The sequence below is a fragment of the Charadrius vociferus genome, unplaced genomic scaffold, assembly GCF_000708025.1.
Source record: "Charadrius vociferus isolate BGI_N301 unplaced genomic scaffold, ASM70802v2 scaffold259, whole genome shotgun sequence".
Taxonomy (NCBI): Eukaryota; Metazoa; Chordata; class Aves; order Charadriiformes; family Charadriidae; genus Charadrius; species Charadrius vociferus.
In genome coordinates, this window is record NW_009661368.1 from 4,771,600 (window position 1) to 4,788,639 (window position 17,040).

The 17,040-nt window shown below is 40.5% G+C and overlaps 1 protein-coding gene across 1 annotated transcript; it reads left to right on the plus strand.

Annotated features, from left to right (window-relative positions):
- Window positions 1-348: 348 nt before the first annotated feature.
- RAD21L1 (RAD21-like 1 (S. pombe)) lies at window positions 349-14,146 on the plus strand. The gene is made up of 12 exons (XM_009893408.1): window positions 349-492; window positions 1,764-1,893; window positions 3,239-3,338; window positions 4,835-4,941; window positions 6,135-6,236; window positions 7,187-7,300; window positions 8,323-8,552; window positions 9,919-10,021; window positions 10,763-10,902; window positions 11,619-11,708; window positions 12,434-12,511; window positions 13,958-14,146. Exons 1-12 carry the CDS (start codon window positions 349-351, stop codon window positions 14,144-14,146), a joined length of 1,527 nt encoding a protein of 508 aa, XP_009891710.1.
- Window positions 14,147-17,040: the final 2,894 nt, after the last annotated feature.

The window sequence follows — 17,040 nt, forward strand, 5'->3', positions numbered from 1 at the left end:
CCTCAGTGCCCGCCTGGGTCCCCCCATCCCCTCAGATCACACTAAATTCCCTCATCCCCTTGGTGCCCGCCTGGGTCCCCTCATCCCCTCAGATCCCGCTAAATCCCCTCATCCCCTCAGATCCCGCTAAATCCCCTCATCCCCTCAGTGCCCACCTTGGTCCCCTCATCACCCTCAGATCCCACTAAATCCCCCTGTCCCCTCAGCACCCGACTGGCTCCTTCCATCCCCTCAGGGTCCCACTAAATCCCTCTTCCCGCTTTGTGCCCCAGGACCCTCTCGCGTTGGAAGGGGAACGGCCCAGGGAGGTGGCAGCAGGGTTGGCCTGTGAGCCTGGGCCCAGGCGCCATGTTCTACATGCATTTGCTCGTCAACAAGCGTGGGCCGTTGGCCAAAATATGGCTTGCTGCCCACTGGGAGAAGAAGCTCACCAAAACTCATATATTTGAGTGCAATTTAGAGACTACCATTGAAAAGATCATCTTGCCAAAGGTACGCTGTTAAATGATGAGGTGTCTTCTGGTAAGTTCTGGAGTAGAGGTGTACATCTTCTGTAGAGATTATTGCTATCGTGGAGACTGACTTAGTAGGACAAATTTGTGGCTATTTCAAAACCAGTGTGAGGTAAATTCCTACTCTGATTTTATTCAGTTCTCATTCAGATAAAATCTCCATCCCTAATGGGGATCTCCATCCCTTTTAACAATGGTGGCTGCTGCTTAACCAAGTCAAGGGTCTAAGAAAACTGCTGTGAAATTGCACACAGACTGTTCGAGGAAAATGCATTTGCTGATCTTGTAACAAATAAGTTTTGACAGATTGTAACCATACTTCCACTTTGAGTGGAATCCTTCCAGGTCCCCTATTATAAGCCATTAAATATTTGATTAAGCATACGTAGCGCTTATGAGCATCTCTGTATGAACAGTCCCAGAGGCTGAAGTCCTCTGCGTGTCGCAGAGAAGGTATGACTCAAGCACGCGCAGATGCAGGCAGTCAAGTACCCATGAGTCAATCCTTGGCCTCGCCATTGCAACTGCATCCAAGGGAACAGTGAGGAACGCTTTGCACCGTCACTAATCGATGGCTCAGGAGAGCCAAGGCTTTCAACTGGTGCAAGCCGATTTTTTTTATTTTTTCCATGAAAATACCTGCTTGATATTTGGTACTCCGAATTTCATCGTCTGTCTTGCATGGGTTATGATTAATGATGTTGTTAAAATGATCGTGATGTTATTTGGAAGTGTTTTCCAAGAGGTACTAGCTAAGTATCCTTTACTTTCCCTCGCATGCTGCCCTGTCCTGGCTAGCATCACCATGACCACACTGAATGTGCTCGGTGCAGAAGACTGCATAAATAAGGGTATAGTTATGGCCTTTATTTGCGTAAATAGGGGCATAGGTATGGTGTCTGCTCACTTAAATAACCAGTGTCAAATACTAGGAGATGTGCAGCTACTTTCTGTTTCAGGATGTGTTACACTATTTGTTGGCAGTCAGCTGAGATATTTTAGATAAAGTAAGAGCATCGGTTCAGGGCTGGCGCTTCAGCATGTCAACATTGAGGAACAGAAGCAACTGGAAGTTCCTGGCTCTGAAAATTCATTTCTGTTTACCAAATATCAGTACGAAGCTCTGTTGAAGTTCATAGAGCTCTGTACTAGTGTGTGTTGCTGGAACTCTGTTACTACTGTGTAATATTTTCATTGTAATGTTTTTGCAAAAAATGCTAACTCCTGAACAACTTTTTTAAATCATCAAAGTTTACGATAGCTCTACGAACCTCTGGACACTTACTCCTAGGAGTGGTGCGAATTTACCACAGGAAAGCAAAGTACCTATTAGCAGACTGTAGTGAAGCTTTGACAAAAATGAAGACAGCCTTTCGCCCAGGTATGTACAGAATTCTGCATTTTTCCATCTGTGGGCCTTTACAGCTCTCATTTTAAAAGTTAATTTTGGATATTTCTGTTAAATACACATTATTGATCCCAAAGGAAATGGAACATACCAGTGCTTACTGCTGATGTTTAGTCTGGCTTAATTTGATGCCATTTCAGGTCTTTAACTCCTTCAAAAGAAGCGGTATCTTACATGGTCTTATGAGAAGAAGCTTGAATTCAGCCTCAGTTGCTAGATAATTAATTTTAATCTCTGATGACACCAACAACATGTCTAATAGTGTGTTAGTGCCAGATCTGACAGTGTGCTTTGAGCTCTAGCCATGGAGCCAGTGAGGAGGGAGCAGAGATAGCTGGATCCTTTTCCAATGGGCTGTATGTTTGTCGTACTTAGGCACCAAACGGGGAGGCACTGTTGTCTAAAAAAAGGGCTCAGAACAGGACACCAGGATCTATTGCCAGCCTTAACGTGCTTTGTGACCTGGTCTGTTTGCAGAATAGTTAATGCCCACTCTACATTATTCTCAAGGATATGATTGTGATTAGTTAGTTAGTATTTGTAAACATTGGAAATCTCTAGAAGGAACACTTAAGGGCACTGTACTGTCTATTTATAAGAGATAATATAGTAGCTTAGAGAGGACTGCACAGCACAAGAACAAGCGTCAATGGTCACAACTGCAGCAAGGGAAACTCCAACTAGGTATAAGGGATCCTACAGAAGGAGATACACAAGTGATAAAATGCTGAAACAGACTGTTCAGGGTGTGCTGTGGAACCTCCATCAGCAGAAACAGTCAGAAGTGATTTGACTTAGAAATTAACCCCATTTTGAGCAAAAGGTTAGATCAGATGACCTTCAGAAATCCCTTCTCACTTGAATTGTTCCAGGATTCTCTGATAACCAAGTACTTGCAGTCTGACTTCATAATTATTTGATGCTAGAGAATAGCATTATACAGACACTGGAGAGAAAAAGAAAATGTAATAATTCAGCTGAAGTGGTAAAAGACTCTAGGCTAAATGTCAGCTGTGAGAATCTTTCAGGGACTTAAAGCAGCTGTTCATAAACCCGATGTATTTACAGTATTTCAGGTCCTGTAGCAGCATACTCTTCTGTATCTGTCTATAAAAATATGGCTTCTACAGTACATGTAAATTAAGAATTTTAATTCCACTTCTGACTCCTGTTGACGAAGTGCCTAAGCTTTGCTTTTTTGTTATTTAGAATTGCAGCAGGCCTTCCTGACAGGTTTATAGTCTTATTGTATGTACTTGGGAGAACATTACTTTTATTTTATTGATGCTTATCTTGCTATCTTGTCTGTTTCTTTTAGGACTTGTTGACCTTCCAGAAGAGAGCTTTGAGGCTGCTTATCAGTCCATTACATTACCTGAAGAATTTCATGATTTTGAAACACCACTACCTGATTTAAAGTAAATGCTTTCCTAGTTCTTACTTGTTATGTTAGTATTTTCGGAAGTAAAAGATATCCTTGCTGTTATCTGATCAAGACTCAGATGGAATTGTTTTGATTTTATAACTGAATTCTCCTAAATTCCAAGTTAGCTTACAAGGCTACGGTCACAGGAATTGTGCTTTTGTAGAGTTCCTCAAAGTCCATTTAATCAACAGACCTTTCCAATGAAATAATGTATTGAACTTAGACTTTAGGATTTTCTAATTTTAAATTGTCTGTGTGAAGCCTGCAAACAACTTTCTGACCTCAAGAGCAGATATAAAAGTTAGTATAAATCCTGCTGTAAGACCAAAGAAGCTTTGGCTAGTAACCTCGCACTGTTGTACTGTTCCATTGTGTAACTGCATTTAACTTCTGCTCCATTGCTCTTTGGGCCTGGGTATTTTATCAGCAGTAGTCAGCTTGGCTCCCGATGAAAAGCCAGCATTTTTCTTTGGCTTTTCTGGCATGAATCACCATTAATGTAGAAAAACTGATAAAAACCAGGAGGCCAAGACATGTTTCTGGTGGCTGTGATGCTCCCAAAGGTCAAGGGTAAAAGACTTCTACTGTGGCTTCCTCTGTATCTCGTCATAAATACAGTTTGATGGGATCTGTAAGCATTTAGTATTTTGTAAGCACAGCTGTGATGTAATACTATTATTCAAGTACCTCAGTGTGCTAACTCTGTAAAGCGTGCCTTTTCTGCCTACCCAAAGAGTCTGTGTGGTTTGATTTACAGACGATGGTGTTACACTAATTAGATGCCCTCTATGGGACAAGTGTCTGGTAGATAGCAGGGCTTGGACGTGAACAAACTCACACAAGCCCAAGTTTACTGGCAGGAGAGAGTGGAGAAATATGAAATATGGAAAGGAGGATGGGTGCTTCCCTTGTTCTTATAAATATGCTTGCTGTTTCTAGAGGGCGTTACTTTCTGAGCATACATCTAGATGGTTTGTTCATGGAGTTCCAGGTGCTGGGGGATATTTCAAAGCTGAATTATCTGAATGTTTTCCCCTCCTCGTGGACCTCTCCCCAGCTATCTCCTGTTATGGCTATTGCAGATTCGGTCTTCACTGTACAATGTACATTGGAGATTGCATAGGAGCTTTGGCTAGCAAAGAAGGCAGCTGCCTACTTACTTAGAGCTATCAATTTTAATAAACATATAGCACCTGTTTTCCATATGCTTATTTTTAGCTTTTAGAGGGAATTCAAAGCAGTGAATTTTATCAATAAAACTTTAAATGGCTTGAGTGCAAATAGCTTTGGGAAACAGTTGTTCTCTCTCCACAGAAGTGAGGATCAGCCGTGATACTTTCAATGCCATAGAAAAATGAAGCTATATTTTGGGGGTTTACAATAAAGTGTCAGGATCTAAGAGTGTTTAGAAACAAGTTTTCACATTCCAGCTAAATGGTCGATAGGTTTCAGTTCACACTATATTTTGTATAATGTTTTTTTCATCAGTGCCATTGATGTTGCTGAACATTTTACCTTGAATCAGAGCAGAGCTGAAGACATCACACTTACAGAGGATTACGAAAGCAATATACTTCTCTGTGATAGAAACTTTGGTGAGAGAAGTTGAGAAATTAGAAATATTCCATAAGGAAAAGTGTGTTTTATGCAACATTTTGTGGAGTCTGAGTCTTTTCCACATGTGAAAAAGCTATTATTAAAAGTGCATTTATTTCATATTTGTGCTGATTGGCCTGTCATACTGTCTTATGCTTCAATTTTTGTGTAAGTACTCTGCGTAAGTAATCTGATATTGGAGACTGAGAATCAAACCCAAGTTTTTCTGCTTTTTACTGAATTAGCTAAAATTGTTTATAGTTTATTCCACTTGAGGTATGGGCTATCTTACAATCTTTTAAAAATTATTTGAAAAATTAGGAAATGGATAAAGATGTGTTTCAAAAATTCATGCAGATGAAGCATCAGAAATTCTGTGTTTATTCAGATGAAGAACCAGCTGCACTAAGAAAACAGAGCTTCTTTGATGGTAGCATGTTAACGAGCAGTAACAGTCTTGTGGCTGCTCACAACTCTGCGAGCACGGATGGAGACAAATCTGCACTGCATGAAGATAGTTACTGGTTTGAGCATGACTGTTTTGGAGATGAGGAGGATGCTGCAGATATGATTGGTAGGGTCTGCCACAGATAAACAGGATTAGTTTCTTTCCAAATATTTCTTTTATTACAGGAAAACAAATAAGACAGCATGAAATCGATTGTTTTGAAACATAATTTCTATCTTTCTTTTTGTTTTCGTACTTCCTTTTTTTTCTACTTGTCACTAAATCTATGATCACTTAGACATTGCCAAGTAAAATTGTAATAAAGAAGATATTTAAGTTTTTTAGAATTAAAGGCATTCAATTTATACTTAATGTTTACCAATTTAATTTATATTTTCAAAGGTACAATACTGCAGCATTTTTACCTTTATTGTTGTAATAACAAAGGCAGCAAAGTAGCTCCTACGTCTTTATGATTTAGAGTATTCATGTAACCCTTTATAGATTTATACCTTTTAAACAATATCAGTATCATACTTTTCAAAGAAAAGGTGGAAGTCTCAAAATTAAGACTAATGTTCTTTTTATACTGTTGAAGACAACTGTATCATTGACACCATCTGTGGAAGCTGAGCTTTTTTGCTTGCATAGAATTAACCTTAAATAAGTAATGTTAGGCTCTATCAGGCTATTTCATGACTACTAAGACTTCCAATGATTAAAACTATGCATTTTGAATTTAAGAAATCCTGTTGAGGGATGAGCAAAATGGCCTAGATAATGACATTCTTGATATGGAGGAAGAACGTCCTTTGTCACAAGATCTGCCAGAGAACAGCACAGCTAGTGAGTTTGCAGTGTCCACTCCCTCTTACTCACACAAACCCTCTGTTCCTGTATTAATGCCTAAAGTTACCCACATTCAGCTTTGTGTAATATCCCGTGCCTGTTTTCTTCAGTCATGTCCTTTGCTTTTTTCTAATATGCTTCATCCACCATTTTAGCTATAATTTAATTTGACCTAGGGATTCCAGATTTGTAACTTGATGTTGCTTTGAAACGCTTTTGTATGACATCCTGTTGGATACGCTGTTGATCCACCCTGCTGCTCAGACACTATGATAGCACTTTTGAAGGGGAAAGGAAACTGAATAAGGGTATGCTGTAACTTTGAATTTTACATGTGAGTGGTTCTGGCTTCATATTTCAGCAACAAATGACACTTTCATAGTTCATAAAGGTGTTGTTAGTCTTCTTTTGATTTGATATCAATTAAATTAATTTTTGAACTTGAAGGTTTTTTATATCTTAAACCCTTATACCCTCAGCACGCTGTTAATTTAAAACTGAGAATTCTGGAACATCTTTAAAGGGCAACACTGGCACTTGCCCCTCCTTGCACTAGTCCTGGTACTACCTGTTCTTTTACATTGACAGAAATGCCCACACTGCCATGCAGTTGCCTGGAACTGGAAACAGATGGGTATTGAAGAGAAACACTTTTCCCCCTAAACACTTTTCATCGGGTGGGTCTTCCTCCAGATCAGTTCTTCAGTCTGTTCCACCACCCGGTCATACAGGTTCCGATGTCAGCAAAGGGAAGCGTGCAGTGCAGAATGTGAGCAGCAGCAGTGCCAGCTATTACTGGTTTAAGTGACTGTGAGATTATAGATAAAATCATAGTTTTCTACTTCTGATCTTTTTTGTCTGATTTCATTCTATGTCATGAGATTGAGACATTATTCCATCTTGCAAACTTTTTTTTTCTTTGGGTTATTTGCTGGGTTTTCTTATAGTTGAGTCCAACTGCGCGGACACCACCGATAAGAAAGTCAGTCATGTAATGAATGAAGCAATACTTTTATTGAAAGAAGAAGAAGGATTTGTGCTTGAACCAGTTAATGATACAGGTCAGAACTTGACCAGAATGTTAGTGTTAACTAGAATTGTTTTTCTTCTTGTTAGTGAAAATCTTTACAAAACAGATTATTCCCAGTGTAGATTTCACCTGCTACTGCTGTCAGAGTTCCAGTTTATGATAACTATTATACAAAAGCAGTATCAGGTCATTCATCTGATCTGCCCAAATCTCTGCTTACGGTTTCTTCCACAAACCAAATTGAGTTTTGTTTCTCTGCAGTTCTGCTAGCAGTGCAAGCCCAGCCTGTTCATGAGTGTTACTGAAGAACTTTTATTGCTAGTGACACATCAGTGATTTTTATGTGTAAAATAACAATCTTAAAACTTTCAGGCCTTTGTGAAAGTTTGTTTTGTGAACTTCTAACTTTAATAAGATCCAAAACGAAAAATGTTTCATTTCTTCTGTGAGTAAATATAAATGTCACCTATCACCTTGGTGGCTGTTAGCAAATAAATAAGTTCATGTTGACACTGATATTTAGAATACTGTAATTTTCCAGCCTACCAAAATAATCTTCAGGAAGTTATGGCTATATAATCGAACCATGTTTTTCTTTTGCGCTTACTATGTACATCTTAATTAAATTGCTAAAGGATTAAACTGACAAATACAGATATTAATTACAAGGTAATGAAACCTGTTGAGTACATCAGCAATTCTTGGAACAATTAACTTCCTGATGGATTAACGATAGCTTATTCAGTCTTGTTGGTATATCATGTGTTCTCATTAAGTCCTCATGTTCCTGATTCTTTAGTACAACAGTCATATGTCTTCCGTAATTAAACATATGTGAGTTTCCTGTACAAGAATACAAAGAGTATACCTTATGAAAACTTTTGGAGAAATGGCCCATGCACTTGCACTTTGATTTTCAACATTGTGCGGTGTTTCAGGAGGTCAGCAGCCTGTTTGTTTGATTCGCAGTGGGTTTTTTTGTGCGTTTAAGTGTTCTACGAATAGACCTTTAATTAGACTGATTTTTTTTTTATTAATACTTGCTCTATTTAGCTGTCGCCCAGAGGAAAAAAAATAAAAGAAAGAGGAAGTTGCTTGTGGATGTAAACAAGGAACTCGGCTGCAACGCTATATACAACCAACTTAACAACTGCACAGACATCCTTGCTACGTTAGACCTCGCACCCCCAACGAAAAAAACAATGATGTGGAAGAAATCAGGAGGTGTGGATAAACTCTTGTCCCACACTACACAGCCTGTGTTTCATGCTGAGCTACAAATGGTAAAGATCAATTCCTTGTAGGTTTTTATGCCACTGAATAGATTAAGGGACTGTTGCACATCTACAATCTAACTGTGAGAGATTTTGCAGGTTTGGTTTTATATGAACTCCTAGCAAAGTGCAGGTGTGTAGCGTCATTGAAAGTATTGTTTTGCAGTGCAGTTCATTTGCATATCTGATGATTATTTGCATACCCACCACTAATTGCTTCATCAGAAAGACCATCTGTAGAGCGCCCGGCTTTAGTCTCCAGCACTCCAACAAGAAGTAAAAAATGACAAAGAAACTTGAGAGATGATGTTTCAGTTCACATACCAGCACATGACTCATTGTACACTGATACACAACTTCTGAGATTTCTGACAATTTATTTTCTACTTTCTACTTTGTTTTATTCTTTTCTGTTTCTGCTCTGTAATCAATATGAGACCACATCTTTCTTCTGTATTTACTTTAAAGGTACATGAGACTTAAACACTTTTATTATTATTATTGTATTCTTAATGGCTTTGGAAACATGGTATGCTAATATCTCTTGTACTTTCCCAATTGGAGACTAAGCTTGTAGCTGGAAAGCAGTCAGGGATTTGCCTTTCAGAGGACCAAAAGGTTCCTGATCACTCCATCACTTTGGCTACACGGGTGGGCCAGACCACCCTTTCTGTGGCTGTGGACCTTGCTACTCTTTTTGCACAAGAAAGATGTACTTGTTTCATGGAAATACGCTCTATCAAAGCCTCTCGTGTCCCCACATAGTATCTGACAGAGCATTCAAAGAAGCTGTAGTTTTAGAGCTGGTGATAAGATAAAGAAGAGATCAATGTGTATACAAGGTGATATGGAAAGATACGGTGTAAACTCTGCAGCAGCCTTATGTGAGTTGCACTGTGTTTCTTCTGTTAGGTGGCTGTGAGAGATCTGGGAGGCAGGGTCTGCGGGAAAACAGCTCTGCAGGTTCATTACAGCAGCACAGCTTCACCGCTTAGAGTCGAGGTGTAGAATTACAACTTGCTCTTTATGAAGATAAAAAATATTCACCCACTGGTACATGGGGAGAGAAATCCACACAGAGATAACTGCAGATGGTTTTATTCTTTCATCCCTCCTTACTGGCTGGCTTCAAGGAAAAATGATCCAAGCTGTTCCAAAGACATTTCTTTATGGAGTTCAACGCCAAAGTTGAAGCTGCAAAAGGAAATTACTTTTTTTAAAAACTGCAGGTTTTCGGAATGACCTAATTCAAATCTCTAAAATCTAGGTTGCAGTAATTAAGATACAGCTCATATATTCATACCTTTTTGTTGATGTTCCCAAATAATCTGACATGATATTCTGAAAGCAAACAAATAAAAATATTTTTTTTCAGTTGTTTGCAAAATGCTTCAAGAGTCACGGATTTAAGATGAGAAGAAATGGAATACAGAGGGTGTCTGAAATGGAAGAAACGAGAAAAGAGAAAGATACCACAGGTACTATTTTAATTCTGTTGTTGCAGAATTAGCTGTTAGAAAATATTTTACATAATGTTTGAGACACACATGCATGGTGTTTGTCTGCAGTATTCTACAAATAAAAGGCCAAAAAAGTTAAACATAAAGGAAATTGACTGTTAATTATTTTTAAAAAGTACTTTGCTTTTCTTTTGTTCCTTAGATCAGAAATGAAATGCAACTCTTTTTTTTCCCTTGTGGCATTAGGAGGTGGTTTTGTTTTCACCTTTGGTTTCTCTAGTTGGCTACCAAACAGCAGATTTGTTGTTTGGTGGGTTTTTTTTCTGAGCTTAAGCAAACCACTGTCCAAATTTCCAAATTCATGTAAATAACTTCTATTTGCATCTTGAAGATTGTGTTTTGGTTAACATCAAACTAGAAGAAATGTTCCATTTTAGATCTGAGAAGGTGATGTATCTGCTTTCACTCCTTTGCTCTGCTAGAAATATAATCCATACGTCTGCCTCAGAAGTTAGTCAACAAAATCACCTCCTGCAAGTCCATAAAGGTCAATTTTAGATGCTTCCAGGAAAAACTTGCTTGAAACGTTCTTGTTCTGTGGTCCTATTAGGAATTATATTTATTCTATATTTACTCATTCTGGCTCTTACTCTCAAAGATTGCTAGACTAGAGTGTGATTTTTCTTTTTCTTTTTTTTTTTTTTTAAGGACAGAGATTCACAGTAATTTCCTCTTAAACCTTGTTTTTTATTAATACAGAGATGCTGATAGTAGAAGAGCCAAGTTACCTACAGGAGTCAGCTCATTCAGAGACTGAGAGAAAAATCAGAAATGATTCATTTATGTTGACATCACAGAATAACAGAAATGAAACTGGTCATAACTGTGGTGAAACTATAGTGAGCAGTTTCCATAAATTTTAGAGACCTAAATGTGTTTATTGGTTTGATTTTACACTAGGGTTCCATTTAAAATGTTAAGAAATTACTAATATATGTTTGAAAAGGATGCTAGAGACAGCCGATATAGCATTAAGTAGCTTGTGTTGTGAAAGTTTATTTATAAGCACATTGGTAGACTCTCACAATGAATGAACAATTAATTAAAATGTCTATTAATCAGTATAGATTACAGTCTACTCACTAAGCATAAATGAAACCTTAATATGAAATATAGCCTCTTTATACTGAAGAGATAAATATAATCATCTTTATAAAGGATAAAACTTATCTTTTGTGTCTCATATTGAGGAAATACTTCAGCAATAACAAATTATCTATTTCTGCCATCTTTATTTAGGCTAACATGACAGGGCATTCTTTAGAGAATTTGAGGCTCATTAAAGTTGAAATCGGATGACAAAATTGGACCTAATGGCAGCAGAAAACACAGTGTCTGTGCCTGAACTGAGCCCATAGACGTAGATCCAGCTGTAGGATAAATACCACAGCAAGGTCCTTTCTTATGTGAGAGAAGACATGATAGAAATAGCAACTCTGAAATAATTTTGGAAAATGTTTATTATAATAAATTCGTGGAGCAGATTTATGTAATTGAGAATTATGTAGTATGCATAAATTGTAATGCCTATTCATCGTCCTTTCTGTTCCAACAGCAGGGTGGAACGGCTTTCTCTGAGAGCTCCCCACTGGTGAACAGTTTGCTGGGCCAAGAAGCTGAACCCCAGCAAGCTGAGTTAGCAAATGTATGTGTACTCAAAGCTGACAGCTCTGACTCAGAACAGAACTGTGTTCTTTCTCAGAAAAATTAAAAAAAAAAAAAGTGATGACATCATGAACTTACAGTGGTTTTTGGTCTACTAACAGCATCTTTAGTACATATTTTGCCAGTCAAAAACTTTATAGCTTGATAATCGGGCATACATGTAACATTCAAAGGTTACAGTTCGTGAGGGAAACAGCTCCTTAGTTAGAGATTGTTCTTCCTGTAAGAAGGAAACAGTTTCTGAACTTACTGGCTACGAGGATACTCAGACACGCTGAAACAAGGGTAGTCTTCTCCTGTCAACTTCAGAGGTTAAGCCCAAAATCTAAAGCCAAATTTTTGAACATCCTTTTTGGCCCCTGACCAGTACAAATACTGTCAGAATCCCAGTCACGCAGAACAATATCTTCTTGTGAAGCTGCCTCCCCAAGGCTCATTGGGACTGCTTCCATAATACCTAATGTGTTGTTGCACCTAATCTGTCTCTTTGTAGCAGAAAGAACATAGTGAGCTTTCTTTTCTCTGCTTCGCAAAGCCTGGTGTGACCACAGAGGTGTCAGAAGTCCCAGATATCCCGAGTATGGCCATCAAAATACGCAGCTCCAGTTGGATTTTTAATTAGGCTAGAACTCTTGTCCTTTATATCATCATGGTGTGTGACTTCTTACACGTCCTGTCTAACCTTCTGTTCTATTTCCTCTCAAGGAACTAACAAGGAACGGGAAAGACAGTGAAGAAATAAGGTGGAGCAAAAGAACTCTTCAGTTATTAGAAAATTTACAGGTACCAGTGCTGGATTTTGTAATTAGATGCCAAAACCTGGTGTTGATTTCAATTGAACCATGTCAGAAAATCTCTTACTTATACTGTTGATCATATTGCTGCCTCTCATATACAGCATATAACTGCATTTTATTGGGTATTTATGTAGCAAGCCAGGACTCCAAGCGCCTGACACAGTGTCCTCTCCCATAGCTGCTGGAATCGCTAGAATTTTCTAAACGTTTGCTTCCATGGCAGTGTTTGTTGTAATGCTAAGCCCTTGCTCTCTTCCCTCAATGAGTATGTTCTAGAGTGTCTCTACAAAACCCAATTTCTAGCTGCTTACAGGTTGCCAGATCTCAGCTGAGCACTGCATGGTGCCATCATTTGGCTATTCATCTGCTTGAGCTGTTTCTGAGGTGAAGGCTAGGGAAAGGAGTGAAGGTGATGTTAAAAAGAAAGCTGGTGACCCCTTCTTTAGGAGGTTTTAGTGCCCCAGTGCTTTCAAGGTGCTTGAAATTTAGCAGGGAGCTAAATTTCCTAATTTAGTCTTTGAATCAGGAGAGCTTATTCTGCTTTTCTTGCAGAAATCCTTGTAAAACTGGTGAAGCTGTAACATATGATACTGTATGTTGAATCAACAGGGCCAGCACAGGCTGCCGTGATGCTGAATGTCCAAATCTTGGCCTAACGGCTCAGGGCTGTTCCTTCCTTTTTGCCTGGACGAGTGTTCTGGTCCTCCAACATTGGTCTGGTTGGGGGGAGTGGAAAAAACACGGCAAAAAGTTATTTTCCTTCAGGTCACTTCTCTAATCCAAAGTGTCACGTGGCTGAACGGAGAATGGAGGAAGGCGATGGAGAAATCCAAGCGTGGGCAAGAGGGCATGGGGAGCGGGTTTTGTCCACAAAACACACCAAACGTTGGTCCAAGCCTAGCTCTTCCCTAGGGATGGAGTTTGACTTCGCAGTCTTCATGTTGTTTTTTTAAAAAATTATTTTCTGTGAACGTATTTCAAAGGTTCTGTGCAACGCCCATAAATAAATACTTACATATAAGCACAGCCATTAAAACACAAGCAGTAATAACACTTAGTTAGCTGTGATGGAAATTGCCTACGATGCAGCTGGTACTCTGTATCCAAAGCACAGGGTACGCAATGATTTTTACTGTTTTGAATCGTGAAACCCGTTACAGATGCGCTTCATCGCTTGCCTCAGTACAGTTTCATTGAATTCAGTGGAATTGTGGGCCTATGTAGATTTCAGTAACATATGTAGGTGCTAGCAATGTTATGGCTATAAAATGTTAAGAGCCACTTATACGAATGCAAATGCCAAGATAGGAACCTGTTTAAAGCCTGTAAGCAGAAAATACTCTGCGCAGCGCTCTTCAGTTCAGACTGGATGGGATCTGGTGTTACTGGCAGTGAAGCTGACCTGACTGATTCTCTTTTTTCCCTTATGCAGCACCTGAAGCGATCAGGCGTGCGTGCTTTCAGTTTTTGGGAGCTCTGCCGGAAAAACAAGCGGAAAGAAGTTGCAGTCAAGTTTTACACCTTTCTTGTTCTAAAGAAGCAGTCGGTTATTGAGCTGAGACAGAGCGCTCCCTTCGCTGACATTACAGCCACCATTGGCCCCATGTTCAACACTCGCTGAGATCATGTAGTAGTGGGGTAAACTAATGAAAATCAATCTTACTCTAAATTTTCCAGAAAATATATTTCCTGGAAAATGGTTGACGATCTTGTCAAACTGTGGTAAGTGAGCAGAGCTCTCTTCTGTTTCGTTTTCTCAGAGCTGCCAAGGAACTGCCTCGTGCAGGTGCGCTGCCTCAGTATTGGTTCCCAAGGTGTTCACTAGGATGTTTATTTTTAATATATATGTTTATAGACAAGCAGTTCCTTATTCTGTTAATAAAATATCGCTAAAATACATATTCTACATAAGAGAGTTACATTGTGAGGGATTCTATGAAAGTCCTGTAACACCGTTCTTAGAGACCAGCTTTGGAAGTTAAACGATTTTTAATGGGGTTTGTGTGGCTTAATTATCGAACGCCATCAGTAAGAGAAGTCTATTAAGCTCTCTTTATTAAAAACTTTAGTCTATTTGAAACTATTCCTTTCAAAAAATGTTCAGTATTTGTTATTTTAAGGTCTAGCAAGATACTGTCTCCAGCATCGTTTTCATGTGTTCAGGCAGAGGGAAGTTACGCTACCCCTAGAAGAGTCACGTAAGCTTCAGAAAGAAATCCTCTTTCCTAGAAATCCTGCAGTTTTCCGTTTCATGGAGCACATTTACTGAAAGACTAACACTTTATTTATGTGTAGACCTATTTAAAAATGGATGTTAAACTGAAACATTGTTAGTTCTTTGCATTTTTATCTAATCTGGAATATGTTTTAACACTTTTACTGTCATTTTGTAAAGTTAGCATTTTTCAGTAGCATCAAACCTGCGATGCACAGGATGGTTGTGTGCGTTCAGCGCTCTGGAGTGTTACAGTGTGTGCCGATGGCTCTTAAGATGAAATCAATAAAAATCAGAAGATGTTTCCTTAGCTCATCAGCGTTTGTTTGGAAGGATCAAAACTGGCAGCCGCCTAAGCTGTCCTTTGGGTTTGCCTTCTCAGAGTCGGTGGTTTTGGTGAAAATTTGAAAGGATGGATGATATTGTCATCCTGGCTCACTGGGTGTCCGCTCGCCTGAGTCATGTCCTGCTAACGCGTGCTGCTCCTGTCATGTGCCGATTTATTTGCCTGCACGGGGTTTAGAGCAGGTGAGGAATTGATTTTGAGGGGACTGTTCAGAGGAGTAAAAAGGCTTCAAAATAGCCGACAGCCCTGTGCTGGGCAGGAAGGGGTGGGTCGGGGTTGGGGATGTTTCCAGCTGCTTTTCTTTTTCCCCATGTTGGGAATATTTGATAAAATAAGCAATAAGAAGCCTTTGCTGCTGTTCTCTGAGGAGAGTCCATTTCTGGGTATAATGGAGGGAAAAGCAACTCTGTTTGGTAAAACCCTTTTTTTCTCTGCAAAAGAAATGCTCTTTTCCTTTTCTGATGGGAACGGGAGTGGTGGTCTCCAAGCGTAGCCTGACTGTAATCAAAAATGGCTCATTTCCCTCTCCTCTTTGGGGCCAGACCCAGCAGTTTTGTTCAGGAGCCGAGTGCCGACCCGGGGTGAGGAAAAGGTTCGGTTCTCCAAATCTCACGCTCAGCATCTTGGAGCGAGCCCGTGGCAGAAGAGGAGTGAGAACCTCTCCCCTGTTCCCCACATCACACCCCATCCCTGCCGACGCTGTGTGTCTCCCAGTGAGCCCCCTGCTTGGTGGGCCAGCGTGCCGTGCCATGCTTCCCGGGAAACCGAGCACTGCAGGCCAGGGAGGGAAGGAGAAACTGGTTTTTTTCCCCAAAAAAGGCATCCGAAATGACTCTGCATCTCAAACCAGAGCTCCTGCCTGCGCCACGTCTGCCACTGCCACATGCTAAGAGCAGCTCCAGTGGCAGCAGATGCGATAAGTCATTAATTTTCCTTTCAAGGAGAGAGGCTGTGCATTGGATTCACCAGGAAAAGAGGGAAACAAAAGGAGGCTGGAGGCGAGCAGGCGGCAGGCAGGAATAAATGAGAGGCAGGAGAGATATACATTGAAAACAGTCTGTGCATTGGAATAAATGAAGTACAAATCTTGCAGGAAATAGTCCTGGAAGAGAGAGTCATGCGTATTTACAAAACAGGTTTGTCAGAACTCCCAAATAACCGCGGGGGAGTTGCAAAGGGAGCTGCGAGGGCAGGGGAAGCGCCCCACCATGGCGAGCGGCGAGCTCCGCGTCCCCGTGCGCAGGGTCAAACGGGGTTTTGATCTCGCCCACCGGTGCGCAGCTGCTGGCCTCGGGTCCAGATCCAAACTGGGAGCAGGTTCTGCTCCGACAGTGATGACATGTGAACAGTTTCCCTCCATGAGTCTATACGTGCATGTATACATGTAGGATGTTATGAGTATGTATGCAATGTATATGTGCACCTCGCCATTCTCCCGGTCTCTGAAGCCGACCTCGGCCGTGGTCACCGGAGCACCGCTGGAGCCAAAGCCCCTCTGCTCGCCGTGGGGGCCACAGCCAGTGGCTCGGTGGCTCCCAGTAAGCACTGAGCAGCCTCAACCCTAGACATTTGCTCATTAAATAACTGGGAAAGGTTAAGCTCGATGGCTACAGAAGGCAACCTGTAGGTAGTACCATGAGTAACCAGATTGTGCCAAAGAGAGCAGCCACGCCGTGCCGGCGGTGACCAGTCCCAGCGCCCACCAAGCCACCGGGGCAGCGGCTCAGCTCCACCACCGCTGATTCCCAATCCCAGCCCCGCAGCTGGCGCCGGGCTGACCCGTAGGTATTTAAATGAGAGAAAAGATTTTCAATTATTTATTTATTTATTTATTTAACTTTATGAAAGTGCGTCATTAATTAGGTGTACAGATGTCCTCAAAATTGGACAAGTTAGATGAAAATTACGACGCTGCGGGAGGCGGAAGGGGGGAACTCCGAGGGCCGAGTGGCCG

Coding starts and splice junctions, on each gene's coding strand:
- RAD21L1 (XM_009893408.1), top strand. CDS start 349: ATGTTCTACATGCATTTGCTCGTCAACAAGCGTGGGCCGTTGGCCAAA. Junction 493..1,763: donor AAAAGATCATCTTGCCAAAG/GTACGCTGTTAA, acceptor AAATCATCAAAG/TTTACGATAGCTCTACGAAC. Junction 4,942..6,134: donor TCTCTGTGATAGAAACTTTG/GTGAGAGAAGTT, acceptor TTTGAATTTAAG/AAATCCTGTTGAGGGATGAG.